Source organism: Saimiri boliviensis, chromosome 5, assembly GCF_048565385.1.
Source record: "Saimiri boliviensis isolate mSaiBol1 chromosome 5, mSaiBol1.pri, whole genome shotgun sequence".
In the NCBI taxonomy this organism is placed as follows: Eukaryota; Metazoa; Chordata; class Mammalia; order Primates; family Cebidae; genus Saimiri; species Saimiri boliviensis.
Window position 1 is genome coordinate 136623694 of NC_133453.1, and position 14732 is coordinate 136638425.

A 14732-nucleotide genomic window follows, 5' to 3' on the forward strand; every position below is an offset into this window, starting at 1 on the left:
TAGACAGCAAGTATGCTATGGTCAATGATCACAAGGGTCCCCCACCACCCTCCACCAAAAATCCCATTTCAGTGACTCATTGCAAGGACAGCATCTACGTGACAAAGCTAGCTCCACTTCCCAACAGTTACACTTGAGAGACATTGCTTTGTGGGGCTGATTCCAGGGATTTCTCTAAATGGAATGGAACCATTCAACAAAAGTTCCACTGTTTCCTCTTCACTCATATGACTCTTCTCTGGTGTGTGCAAAGGACGAAGACTGGGCCTGGGATGAGAACATGGGTCATCTAACAGGAAATGGAAATAGATTCTGCTGTCACCCTGGGTCACCGAACAGGAAATGGAAATATAGACTCTGCTGTCATCGTGCTTGCAGCAAAGATGTTTACCTGACCTCGTGAATTTAGGATCACGGCAACACTGCCATGAGGTTCTGCATGGTAAGAGTGTAGTAGGTAGAAAATGGGAGGAGCAGAGAACAGAGGAGAGAGAGGCCAGCCAGTTTCTTCTTGGACTTTTGCATGACCTTATTAATCAATTATAAGTGAGCCAGGAGATCTTAGCTGTACGGCAGCTCAAATCCCCTATCGTAATTAGACACTCGAATGTCTGGTTTTTTTTGAACAGTGAGCCACTAGAGGGCAGGAAACCGGACATGTCTCTCTCCACCTGGTGTTTCCAGCCCCTAGCACAGAGTGGTACAAGGTAGGTTAAACATTCCTGCACAGTGGAGTGAATGGGGGAGCGATTCAAACACTGAGCAGCATACCGGGCACATCCTGTTCTTTCCCCTCCCTATTCGGATATCTCAACCATTCCTTTCGGAAAAACAGGCAAAATGATGACCAAATCACCCTTCAAGAAAGACCTGGCATTTTGAAAACCTGAAGTCAGGATGGTTAAATCACGTGCCAGCCACACTGATGGGAAACCCCTCTTTCGATGTCTCGTCTCTGCCTCTGACAGGGAGAGTGACGTCCAGCAGGGATCTCGACCTCAGAAAGTCTCACCCCAAGAAAAATACGTGGTATTTCCGAGGTGCTTACTATAAAAGAGGCAGAAGTGCACTGACTTTGCCAAGGGCAGGGAAAGAAATGAAGAGCTGAGGTGGGAATTCCTACATCCTTCCTCTGGGGAAAAGACACCTGCTCCCGGCCCTCCTTAAAGGAGGCCATGCGGAGCTCTCCCTGCCCCTGTGCTGCTTCCCTAATCTGCTCTCCAGGCAGGGTGATGGGAGCTCCTCCTGCATGGACAGCCTGTCCTGGCTCCCAGGTCAACAAGCGCAGTAGGCCCCCTGCTTGGAACCCTCCTTCCTGCCCCTCCTGACACACACAGAGGAAGAAGAGCTCTGGGCACAAGCGGAGCTCGCTCTGTCGCCCAGGCTAGAGCGAAGTGGCGGGATCTCGGCTCACTGCAACCTCTGCCTCCTGGGTTCAAGCAATCCTCCTATCTCAGCCTCCTGAGTTTCTGGGATTATGGGCTTGCACTACCACACCCGGCTAATTTTTGTATTTTTAGTAGAGACGGGGTTTCACCATGTTGGACAGGCTGGTCTCAAACTCCTGACCTTGTGATCCGCCCGCCCTGGCCTCCCAAACTGCATGCGTGAGCTATCACGCCTGGCCAAGCGGTGCTTTGGTGGAAATTCAAAGGCCCTCCTACATCCCCGGGGGCGCCACAAAGGACTTGGCTGCTGCCAGCCCCTCGACAAACTCCTCTGGTCCAGGAGACACAGCCAACCCGCCCCTCCCATTCATTGGGGTGTGGTTTCCAGCACTTAGGACATTCTATACAGCTTTTCCAACAGGACCCCTCCCTGCACTCAAACCCCAAGGACCCTTTCATAAACCAGATGATAATTTCTGGAAAGTGACATTTCTTAATTTCAGGAATTGTTCCGATTAGTGCAACAACAACAAAAAAGGCAATTATCTAATTCCAGTAAAACTTAATGGGGCCCTTCCCACCCCTGGCTAATGGTTGGTGCGAAATGTAATTTGACTTAAATTGTCTAAGGCTGTGGAAGTGTAAAATGTTCAGGAAGGGTGGAAGGCATTACCCCTTGTGGGAGCCATATTTTTCTAGGAGGCATTTTGATCAAGATAGGACTCCAGGGGTTATTGATTTGAGGGTTATTGAGAGTGCAAGAACTGGGGAGATGAAGGCCACGCGGCCCCAGTTCCGCGAGGGTGGAGGCAAGGCGGGGCGCTGAGTCTCCCAATGGGGTTCTAGTCTGGGATTCTAGCCAGGATGGCACGACCTGGGGCAGCTTGGAGGGCTCTCTGGACCCAGTGTCAGGTCTGTAAGTGGAGGCCCAGAGGAGCACCTGGGGGGAGTGGTTTCTCCACCGCTGAGAGCCTCGCCCACAAACTGTAGTCGGCATCTACACCGAAGTTGGCCTGTCTCGGATATTCCTTCTCTCCTCCCCTTCCCCCACTTCCCCGCCTAATTCATCAACTGCTGAAACATCTGCCTGGTTGAAACCGTCATCTCGCCGGGCGCTGGGGGCTGTCCCCAGATGTTGGTCTTTGTGTCGAGAAAACTTTGCGAGGAGGCCAGGGCGCTGGACAAAGAGCGGACGAGGGAGGGTGTTTGCCAGTGGAGGGGTGCGCCGGGCAGTGCGCTCACTTCCCGGGGCTCACCTCCGGACCTGGTGGCACGCAGTGGCCGCAGGTCGGCCCCTCTAGGCTGGGAGTGGCAGCTCCAGGGAGCTGAATAAAGCCAGGCAGGAGAAGCCCAGGCCAGCGCCTGGACGTTGGAGTTGGTGGGAGGAGGCGAGCAGAGGCGCGGAGCAAAGCTGTCAAACTGCGCGCGGAGCCGGGCGCGGGGCGGGGGAGGGGAGGGGACGGGAGGGAGGGGCGGGCGGGAGCCAGGAGGGAGCGAACGGGCTAGCCGCGCCTGAGCAACCCCCGCCTGTCGCTGCCGCTGCCGCCGCCGCCACGCCGGCCCGGACTCGCCCGGAGCGCAGGGTGTCTGTCTGCCCAGCTGCGTGCGGTGCGCCGAGGCTCCAGTGTCCACCGCTGCGCCCTCCAGCCCCTGCTGCTCGCGCCGGCCCGCGTGTGTCCCGGCGGGCGCGAACCCACCATGCAGCTGCAGTTCCGGAGCTGGATGCTGGCCGCGCTCACGCTGCTCGTGGTCTTCCTCATCTTCGCAGACATCTCGGAGATCGAAGAGGAAATCGGGTAAATAGCTGCGCCCGGGCCCCTGCCCAGAGCCCCAGCGGGATCTCGCCCTCCTTCTGCACTCTCCACCACCCGGACCCCTTTGTGTGCGCCGCGCCCCCCTGTAGCGCAGCTGGAGAGGCGGGGACGGTCTGCCAGAAGGTGGCGGGGACAAGGGCCCGGGACGGTTTGGGGCGCGGAGCCTGGGGGCGCGGCTGCCGCGGGGTGTCCCCGGGCGGGGTTCGCGGGAAGCCCCCAGCTGGCCCGCGTTGGAAAGTGGACTCGCCCACCCTACCCCCCACGCCTGGCACGTCCGAGCACAGTGTCGCCGGGGTCGAGGGAGGGCGCCGGGGAGTGTCTCGGGCGGGCGGAGGGGCCGAGAGTGGAGGGAGGCAGGAGTTTCTTTGTCTCCTGCACGGCCGCTTTCTCGCCTTGGCAAAGTGGGCAGGGGGCGCGCGGGGATCTCTGAGCTGGGGGAGGGGTTCCCCGGGCCGCGGTGGAGGACTCAGGCTCTGCTTGGGCTCCGGGGAAGCGGAATGTCCCCTACACAGACAGGCAGGCAAACGGGAGCTCAGCGCAGGGGCTGGCATCGCTAGAGAAGGGCTTGTATCGCCTGGCTGAGACCCTCGCGCTTGCCTGGCTTTGGGCGTCCAACGGAGCCACAGCAACCCCAGCGACCCTGGGTTCCTGTGCGCTTGCCTCGCTGAGACCCAGACATTTCGGGAAAGTCCGTACCGCCGCCCGGTGGGCTTCTGGGCCCTCAGGCGGGCGATCTGGCCCTTTTTCCTCCCTACCTCGCCAGAGGTGGGGAGGAACCCCAGCCCAGACTCTCGCAGCTCCAGACCTCCCGAAGCGCGCGTTTGAGGCGCGTGACGCACCCGCTGTGGGTCTGGGAGGCTGAGACTCGCGCCCCGCCCCGCTCGCCGGCCCGGGTCCCTCTCCGGAACCTCCAAAGGGCAGTGGATTGCAGGTGGGGAGGAAGCCGGGGGTCTGAGGCCCGAGGAGAGCCTCCTTGCCCTGGGCAGGGGAAGGTGAGGTCTCGGAGAGGGCAGAAGGTCTCTTCCTCCGTGGGATTTGTGCCCGGCCGGGCGCTCTTCTCCAATCCCGCGCCGCGTGCGCCCCGGCTTTGTCCCATGTGTGATTTCATTTATCTGTGCTTGCTGAGGGTCCGCCACGCTGCCAGTCAATCCCTGAAATGGGAGCTGCCAGCCCAGGGCCCAGGATGCTGAGGTCCCCAAGGACCAAAACTTGGGACAAGTGCCACTTCTGCCCTTTCTCCCCGCCTCTGCCCATCTCCCCGAATTCCTTCTGTGAACTCCACTGGGCTTCCTGAACCCCTCTCCCCGCCTCTTTCTCTCATTCTCGGTTTCGCCAAGAGCTCTGAAAACTTTCACAAATGCTGTGCAGTTAATACACAACGTGCCGCCATCTCCCACGAAGAGATAAATATGCCACTTTTCATAGTGTTCGCCTCAGAAACGTGGATGGGAAAGGAAATCGGGCAAGTCGCGTCTTAGGGTGACGGAAGATGCCGTGCGAAGGGCCTTCCTCTGGGCTCTTCTGATTCTTCCGGATGTGGGCTCTACCTGGCCCGGATCACTTGCTGACCTTTGCTGCTTTGGCAGGGAAGATCCGGCGCTAACCATTGTTCTGCTGTAAAGACCTAAGTGCTGTGTGCTCATCCCGGCACCGTAGGTCATCCGTTTACTGAATTCTGACCAAATACCTTCCACATGCTGGGGACTTTTAATTTTTAAAATGGAATCAGGAGATCATTTTGCACATGATATTGCACTTTCTTGCCAAATGCACCGAAGCCTGTGCTCCCCGCCATCAGGTTGTTCCCATATACGTACACGCCCCTGGGACCTGTTTCACTTGGGGGCTCCCTACTTTTTTATCCTGTCTCGGCTGGGCTGATCCAAGGTGGGGGGGAGGGGAGTCACACAAGTCCAATATGTCACCTCTTGTGCCATCTTCCTTCCCTCCCTTGCCTCTCACCCCAAGCTGACCACTGGCTTGACCAGTCCTGACCCAGGCCTGAGACACCCCCTCTCTCTGGCTGATGCAGCTGCTTTAGACCAACACTGCATGTGCCATTCCTGGGATGGATACTCCAGCTCCACCCACAGTCAGCCCCACATGTTTAATCCTGGGGGATGGAGACATATTTTGAGATTCACCATGGCTGAAGGAGGAAAGACACGGGGCACAGCATGGGAATCCCAGCAGTACCTTTTGTCTGCTTACAAGTGAAGGCTTTAATCTTTTCTTTTTTTTTTTGAGACGGAATCTCACTCTGTTGCCCATGCTAGAGTGCACTGGCATATTCTCAGCTCACTGCAACCTCCACCTTCTGGGTTCAAGCAATTCTGTCTCTGCCCCCTGAGAAGCTGGGATTACAAGCACATGCCACAACACCAGGCTAATTTTTGTATTTTTGTAGAGATGGAGTTTCACCATGTTGGCCAGGCTGGTCTGGAACTCCTGACCGCAGGTGATCTGCCCTCCTTGGTCTCCCAAAGTGTTGGGATTACAGGCGTGAGCCACCATGCCTGGCACAAGTCAGATTTTAACACACAGCCACTAAATTCATTGTTGGAATTACCCCAACTTTGAGCAGCTGGGCTCAGTGCCCATTAAGAGCCCTGGCACAGTGGCCAGTGAGGGGCATCAAGAGGGCTCTGCCTTCCTCACCATATGCCTTCCTGGAGACCTGGAGTCATTCATACTCAAGCATACGAGGCTGCTGCACCAGCGCTGCCCCTCCATCCCCAGCTTGCTCTGGACCTGGGACAGGAGGGTTACAGATGATCTCCCAGTGTCAGCCCCTGGGAGAAAGCGGTGGCTCTGTAAAAGGATGGCTGTTTCTGGAAAGTAATGAATAGTGGGACCTTGTGATCTGTTAGGAAGGAAGGAAAGATAGAAGGAACCTCTTTGGGGGTAACTTTTTCAAGGATTAAGGAATAGAAAAAAAGTGAAAGAAGAAAGTGAATTACATGGGCATTATCTGGAGGAATAAAACTGAGATTTACCTTTCTGAAGCTTTTGATTCTGTTTCTTATAAAATGAGGCTTTTAATATGGTAGTCTCAGAGGTCCTGTCCTGCCTGAAAAATTATACATCACAGAGTGGGGGGCAGGGCTTTCTTTGAGGAGAGTTTTCTGAGACACACACCTCTTTTCCTTAGTGATTATTTTCAAGTTTCATTTCTGACTCGCTTGCTCTCATTCAGCTGGAGCTTAATAAGAAAACAAAATGTAAAAAGATAAGTTCTCTGTGAAGCAGCTAGAGAATCCTGCCTGGTAGCCAACTTGAATTCAAATTCCAAGTCAGAAATTGGGTGGAGCTTTGGTAAAACAGCTCCTGATCAATTCATGCACCCTCCCAAGTTTTAGGTCCAATTCGACCAAGGTGCAACCTAAAATCTTCTTCGATTGATTGTTCCTTGGGCTTTAATTTGAGTGAAACTTCCACTAGGGGGTCCTCAGGCACTGCTGTCTTGCCCACCATGAAGTGCACGGAACTTGGCACAGAGAATGTATTCAATGAACGAATATTGGATGAATATCTTTCCTGAGTCTGGCACAGTGGTGGGCACACACACAGCGTCCTTGGGCAAGGTTGAAACTCACCGAGCTGGCTGGGAACAATGGCTCATTCCTGTAATCCCAGCACTTTGGGAGGCTGACGCAGGCAAATCACTTGCAGTCAGGAGTTTGAGACCAGACTGGCCAACATGGTGAAACCACATCTCTATTAAAAATACAAAAATAAGCCAGGCATGGTGGCCAGTACCTGTAATCCCAGCTACTCTGGAGGCTGAGGCAGGAGAATCGCTTGAACCCTGGGAGGAAGAGGTTGCAGTGAGCTGAGATTGCGCCACTGCACTCCAGCCTAGGCCATAGAGCGAGACTCCATCTCAAAAAAATAAAAAAGGAAGAAAGAAACTCACAGAACCTTGGGACAGGAAGAGAACACAAGGCTTCCCCTATAGAAACCTTTCCTTTTTATCAATCAGGGTAAATGTGATGCTGAGAAGTAACATCACTAATCTGAGATCACAGCCTGGCTGGCTGAGGGCAGGGCAGGCTTGCGCAAGTCCCTCTTTTGTAACGGAGTGCCCTAATCCCCATATTAGTTCCTCTAACCATAAAGGGATTACAGAAATCTTGTTAAAGAGAAGGGGAATAACCAGTAACGATAACAATAGCAATTATGACGACGGGGAAGGTGATGACGGTGGTTAGCATTTGCTGAGTGCTTGCTAAGGGCCAAGAGCTATTCCAAGTGCTTTCTAGGCATTAACACATTCCAGCCTGGTGGCAATCCAGTGGTCACCTACCAGTGGCACTGTTTGTAGAGCTCTGTGTGCCAGATGCCATGCTAACTGCTTTGAAGCATGTTCACAGGATCCTCACCAGAACCCTCTAAAGTAGGCACCATTGCTACCCCCGGTTTATAGATGAAGAAGTATACCCTACTGACAGATGTGTGATAAAGCAGCTCCATGGAAGCCTGAAGCCCAGGCATGCTCTCCACCAACATGCTGGACTGCCTTGTCCTCGGAGTTATTTTTTTACCCTCAGCTAATATTAGGGAATACATCTGAAGACTAACTGATCCCCTGTGGTTCTTCTAAAGGCCCTGAGTTTTCCTCAGAGCCTGGTCTGGGCTTAGTAGTTTCTCCATCAGTCACTTTACAAAGAGAGAAGGTGAATGAGGAGGACCAGAGGAGGAGTCTGGGCACATCTCCCTAAAATGTCCCTCTCGTCCAGATAGGTTCAGTGCCTTGCTAGAGGACAGAATGGCGTTAAATGACAGACTTCCCAAACTGCTCTGCAAGCATGAAGCTCTCAGCTCCGTCCAAGGCTTTCTCGGAGCCTTCTGGTTACTACCAGAGGACCGGGGAGGGACCCAGCTCTGCTTCCAGCCTGTCACACGAGGTCATCTGCATGTGGATGGGCACTCCAGACTCTCAGGTGGAGCCTGGGGCTAAAGTGGCAGGAGGAGGGAAAGCTCCTGTCCCATTGCAAACCTGATTCTAATGTCAATGGAAGGAGCCTGCCTTGATACTACGTGCTGTACGTGTGCGCGTTCAGGTGTCTGGAGCAGGGGAGATAGTAAAGATATTTAACAGCTGGTCCCTCTCAGGCACCAACCTGTTAGAATGGACATCTGACCCATCAGAACTGATGCCATCCAGCACACCGTGGCCAGGGGTCCTAGTGCACTCCAGCCAAACACCAGGCCCTGTCTGGGAAAGCACTGGACAAAAAGAGCCTAGCTCTGATCATCCGCCACGATGAGATCTGTGAGCAGACAGCAACTACTGCCAACAGCCGAGAGTGAGGTGAGGTGAGGCACATCGTTTAGTGGATGAGTGCACGTGGATGGAAAAGAAAATGACCTTGAGCAGTTGCAGTCCAGGCACTCTGTAAGGAGCACACATGTTTGCTCAAGACGATGATGCCATTTGTTTTTTAAGCCCATTCTCCATAGTCCTGGTATACTTCCCTGAAGTACAAGCAAGATTGGGAGTTAAAACAGGAGAGAAAGAAGGTCTGGTTTTAACTCACTTGCTCCAAGTCCTTGTTGCCAACGGTTCCAAGCATCAAATTTAAATTGTAAATAGATATCCATCTTAGAAACCAATTCACCACTCAGGGCCTCTTCCCCCCGGAAGGCAGGGTTGCTAGGTTTTAAACATGTTTTCGGTTTTACAAATTGGAAATGTTGTAGATTGCAAATTATAAATACTTCGAGAGAGAGGGGATGCTAGAAAGGTTCCCGTTGCTTTTAGCAGGGCGTACAAAGCAGTGCATCATCTGGCCTTTGCCTCTGCCTGTAACCGGGCTGGGCTACAATCATTTGTACTGCTTACAGGTTCCCAAAACGGCCCCGGATTTCATTCCTCTGTGCCTTTGCACATGCCTGCACACACCTTCCTGCTGTTGCTGTGCTCCTCCCGGGCCTTTCCTTCCTCTCACTGCTCCGTCTCCTCCTTCCAGGCTAAGGTCTGGGACCTCCTCGATGCTGCCCCTTCCCGGAACATCTGGTTGGTTGCCCCTCCTGTGCACACTCTTGGCACCCCATCATGCAGCACCCCATGGAGATACATTTCACAGTTATGTTTACTTTATCCTTTATCCCCAGCCTGGTGATAAGTATATGGTTTAGTAAATGAAGCCCATAATCTATTTTCTGAATGAATAAACTCTGACCGAGGATATGGCAAAACTAAGCATTCAGTCTCCCGGCTCCCAAAAGTACATACTATTCTAACAACAAATAAAAACCCTCCAGTTGATCTGGAAGCCCCAGCTTTTCCTGTGTATCCAGCATGGAAGGCACATCCTGGTGAAGAGCACAATCTGGCCGTGATGTTATTCACCATTGCAGCGTGTTTGGGGCCAATGGAAATAAAAGCCCCTTTTGAATTTGTAAGAGCAGGGGATCCAGTGGTGTTTGTCCACTGCCAGTTTAGACAAAAAGCAAAGAGCCAGAGCCCAGATGGCAAGCCTCTGCTGGCTGTTGGTTCTCCAGAGAGCCCTTTTCAGCCCTCCACTGCCCACAGCGCTACTGAGGCTGCCCCCCACCCACCCCGCCTAGAAGGCCAGCCAGCCCTGTCTGTGGCTCTGAGCACAGACCCGGAATGCAGGGCCCACTGTTTCCTTGCAAAAGCTGGTCCCCAGGTAGCATGCTGGAAGCCTAGCCGAAGAGACGTTGACCAAGTAAGAAACGTGAGGTCAGGTCAGGAGGTGTCACCTCAAAGATTCTCCTTTTGAAGCACCGGTCAAGACTCGGGGCAGCTGTGTGGATCCTAGATAAGCTCAGAAGCCGCGTCTCTCCCTCAGCTGTCTCAAGCAGAAATGAGTTAGAGACAGATGCGAGGACATAGTGCAAATGGCCAGCGGAGGGACAGGAACAGGAAGGCCACCAGCTGAGTGAGTCAGGTGGCTGTCTCCTGCCAGGGCATGGGGACAGGCTTATCTTCCAGAGAGGCACCCCGGGGTGAGGCACTGTTCCCTGTGGCTGGCTGGCTGCCCCTGGGCTTGCTGACCATCTCTCCAGAGCTGATGCTGGTCCTTAAACATTGAGATTAATCACTCTCCTGGGTGGCATCTGGGCTGGTTTTAAATTCTCCCTAGTCTCCTGCAATTCATCATCTGGCTAGGAAGCTGCCCCGTGTCCTGACAGGACCTGTCTGTCCCCGTGTTTTCTCAGCTTGGGCTGAGAAAACGAATGCAAGGAGGGACCGGCTTCAAGTGGGGAGAGCAGTGGCCCCCACACGACGCAAGTCTGTATTACACGTTGGCAGCCAAGGTTCCTCCGGACAGTTTTGAGCACTTGGGATCCCGACTCACTCCCCTGGGAAATCCGGCATCCCACCTTGCTGTGTGGGCGTGCGGCTGACTTCCCAAACTGCTCTGCAAGCATGAAGCTCTCAGCTCTGCCAAAGGGTTTCCCAGTGCCTTTTTGTTATTACCAGAGGAACACAGAGGAACTCAGCTCTGCTTCCTGGACCTTTTTAAGGTTCCAGGCAGCAATTCCTCCTCCAGCATCTTAGCTGATGGGGAAGGATAAAAGGACCCCTAGGTCAGTGGTTCCTAAATGGTGACCCACAAATCGGTGGTGATCTGAAAGGAGACAGAAAATAAATTTTTTAAAAAAGCACAATCTAGCCATGATTATTAATAGTCTCAAGTTGCCAGCTGCCATTGCCTGAAAGAACTCTTCTATATTCTGAGATATGTTTGTTTTTCCTTTGGGATACTAAGATGTCCTTTCTTATGAAAGAGGGTGATGGTAGTTATTCTCCCTTGGCTGAAGAGGTTGGTAACCTCATGAGTCCCCAACCCCAATGTTTTGGAAATACTATGGGTCCTTGAAATCTGATAGTCCGGCGTCCACAAGGTACTCTGAGAAGCTTGCTTCAGGAAATAGCCTCACTCTTCACATAGTTTCTTCTCATGGAGGCTAATGCCAGCAGAGAATAACAAAGTCATTTTTTGTCTGTATTTGCTGGGGTCAAAATGGTTTTCTAAACACTTATCTATATTCACACCTGTAACCCTCACAACAGAAGGAGGTGTGTGTTATTATCATCTCCCTTTTACAGATTAGGAAACTGAGGCACAGAGCAGTTAAATAACACAGCTAGTAAGATGCAGAGCTAGGATTTGAACCCAGGCTCCAGGGAACAAGGCGAATTATCCAAAAATGATGTCCTAAATGACATCCAGTGGGGAAGAGACGCATGCTCATATTTTCAAGGAATAAGCCTTGGAAACGCAAAGGTCTGTGGGAGAGAGAACCCTGGGATGCAGTGATGCTGAAGGAAAGTTGAGGAACAGCATGTTGGATCCCAGCCATAGTGGGACATGGCAGCCAAAAAGATCAATACAATTTAGCATTGCTAGCTCCAGAACACCTTAATGCGGAATGAGGGCTGGGGCACACGGCTCTGCCTCCACCTCCCCTCTTTTCCTCTCCTCTCACAACAGCGTCCGCGCCAGAGTCTCATCTAAATGGCTCCAGAGTGCAGCATTTGTATGACCATCTCATTACCAGACAGAGATGGACACACTGAGAGAGAAGAGAAAAACAACACATATGATTAAGGCCTGGAGGAATTTTCTTCTAGGGGAAGACAGAAGGGTTGATGCTGTCACCTTCCCCAGGTCAAGAGAGCCTGACAAGGGAGGGAGAGGTCAAGATTCATGCAAGGAGCCAGCACATCAGAAAGTTTCCTTTCCTACAGTAACCGCATTCTGCTGAGAGCTCACATGCGTCACCTCACTCAACCTTCCCTAGCACCCTGTTAGCCCATTTGCAGATGAGGAAATGGAGACTCAGAGAGGTCCCAGGACTTGCTAAGGTCACATGGCTAGGAAACACAGAGCTGGGATTCCACCTAGGTTTGCCTGACTCCATGGTCCGTCTGCTCTTGGCCACTTTTTTATACTGAGGTTACCTGGCTGCTCACCCCCGTCCCTCCTCCCTCCTGCCCCGGGCCTCTTACACTCTGTTCCATTTTCTGTACCATGCAGAGAGTTTGCACAGAGATGCTAGAAACTTTTGAGACTATAGAAAAGACTCATCAATGTCAGACAGCTTCACGAATACAACGGCATCTGTCACCATTGGGCACAACGCTTCAGCGGAGGCTGCAGGAGAGGCGGGCATACCTGGGCTCTACCCAGGGAGGTACATTGGGCACAACACTTCAGCAGAGGCTGCAGGAGAGGCAGACATACCTGGGCTCTACCCAGGGAGGTATGAGGGCTTGTCACTGGCCTTTCCCAGCTCTCATTTTGAAAGCAAGAATATCGGCTGCACAAGGAGGAGTGATACCCAGGTTTAATTCACACCTTCTTGGTAAATGCCAGAGTAGCTTAAATAATGAAGGCAGGAGGCATACAGTGTCTGGGAAAGTGAGTGAGTACATCGATAGGGCAGGTGACTTTAGTTTGCTATTTTCCTGTAAACAGTAAAGGCCCTCCTACTCCATCTCTTGAGGTTCCCAACACTTTGGATTTGACTTTAGGTGGACTCTGGATGATGCCTAGATTGTACCCTGATCAAACCATTTAGTTCCGAGGAGAAGAAAAGAGAAGGGCAAGAGAGAAACTCCCAATGGCGTTCTGTCCTGCCCTTGGCAGGGAGCCTCATAGGCCAGCTGGACACAAGGGCAGCAACGTGCTGACAGAGGGCATCCCAAAGAAAGACCCATGATGGCCCAGCCTCAGTAGCAAAGCCAGTTAAGTCTCCACAGGCCCTTCCCCAACCTGCCAGAACTGCTCACCCTAGCTCTAACCTCCAGCAGAGCAACAGAATGACTCACTTAGGTATTCGTCACACAGCTGTCCCTGCTGACAACTCAGGGCCCTACTTTTATCTAAAAGGATTGACACGTTCTCACCAGAGCTGGACTCGTGGCATATGATTCAGGACATTGGGCCATACCTTTGGAACACCTGGGAGCTACTATTGGAAGATTAAGGCACTAGTCTCCAGTGAAACACTCATTACCTGTGTGACCTCAGGCAAGTTACCTCACCTTTCTGAGTCTCAGTTTCCTAATCTGTATAATGGGGTTAATAATACCCAACTCACAGTGTTCTGGATTAAATAAAACACAAATGGTGAGAATGTAAAATGATACATGGAAAACAGTATGATGGTTCCTAAAAAAAACTTGACATAGAATTACCATATGATCCAGCAATTCCACTTCTGGGTATGTATTTAAAAGAATTGAAAGCAGGGGCCAGGTGTGGTGGCTCATGCCTGTACTTTGGGAGGCCGAAGTTGGCGGATCACCCGAGGTCAGGAGTTTGAGACCAGCCTGGCCAATGTGGTGAAACCCTGTCTCTACTAAAAATTAAAAATAAATAAAAAAAATTAGCCAGGCATAGTGGTGCACACCTGTAGTCTCTCAGCTACTTGGGAGACAGAGGCAGGAAAATCACTTGAATCCGGGAGGTAGAGGTTGCAGTGAGCCGAGACTGCCCCACTGCACTACAGCCTGTGTAACAGAGTAAGACTCTGACTCAAAAAAAAAAAAAAAAGAATTAAAAGCGGGGATTCAAACAGATATTTGTACACCTGTACACCCGTGTTCATAGTAGCCTTATTCACAGTAGCTTAAGAAAAAAAAAAAAGCAACTCAGGCATCCATCAATGGGTAAATGAATAAACAAAATACGGTAGGGTGACTCCCACCTGTAATCCCAGCTCTTAGGGAAGCAGAGGCTGGAGGATAGCTTGAGCCCAGGAGTTTGGACCTGCCTGGGCGATACAATGAGACCCTGTTTCTTAAAAAACAAAACAGGTAGATACATACAGTGGAACATTATTCAGCCTTAAAAAGGGAGGAAATTCTGACACAAGCTATAACATGGACAAACCTTCAAAACATTGTGCTAAGTGAAATAAGCCAGTGGCAAAAGGACAACTACCGTATGGTTCCACTTACAGGAGGCATCTAGAATGGTTAAATTGATAGAAACAGAAAACAGGATGGTGGGTGCCAGGGACTGGGGACGGGGAAGGGGCATGTGTTCAGTGGGTATAAAGTTTCAGTTCTGCAAGATGAAAAGAGCTCAGCAGACGGATGGTGATGATAGCTGCAGAATAATATGAATGTCTTAATGCCACCAAACTGTACACTTAAAACTAGTTAAGATGCTAAATTGTATGTTGTGTGTATTTTACCACAATTGAAACACACACATGCATAAGCAGCCAGAAGAGTTCCTAGCAGGTGCTCGAGACACACGGACTTATTTTAAGAGCCCTTAAACAAAGCAGTATCCGTGTGAGTATTATTTAATTTTAAAAATAATACAGGGCCAAAAAGCAGATACAGAGGAAATGGAGGGAGAAAAGGGGAGAGGTGTGGCTATAGACACAGAATTAGAAACATACAAATCATCATTTGGTTGTATGTTTGGATGCTGAAGCTGGAGGCAACCCAAATACCCAACATCTGGGATTTAGGATTGTAGAAAGTGCAAGCATACTTTTGTGTGGCCACTCAATTCTTGTGGGCCGGCTATCCGTC

The 14732-nt window shown here is 51.6% G+C and overlaps 1 protein-coding gene across 1 annotated transcript in view; it reads left to right on the plus strand.

Annotated features, from left to right (window-relative positions):
* Nucleotides 1-2893: 2893 nt before the first annotated feature.
* ST8SIA2 (ST8 alpha-N-acetyl-neuraminide alpha-2,8-sialyltransferase 2) overlaps nucleotides 2894-14732 on the plus strand; it is an 81282-nt gene continuing 69443 nt past the window's right edge. Inside the window, exon 1 of the mRNA XM_003921594.4 lies at nucleotides 2894-3184. Coding sequence (XP_003921643.3) covers nucleotides 3087-3184 — 98 coding nt within the window. The 5' untranslated portion in view covers nucleotides 2894-3086. The remainder of the gene's footprint in view (nucleotides 3185-14732) is intronic.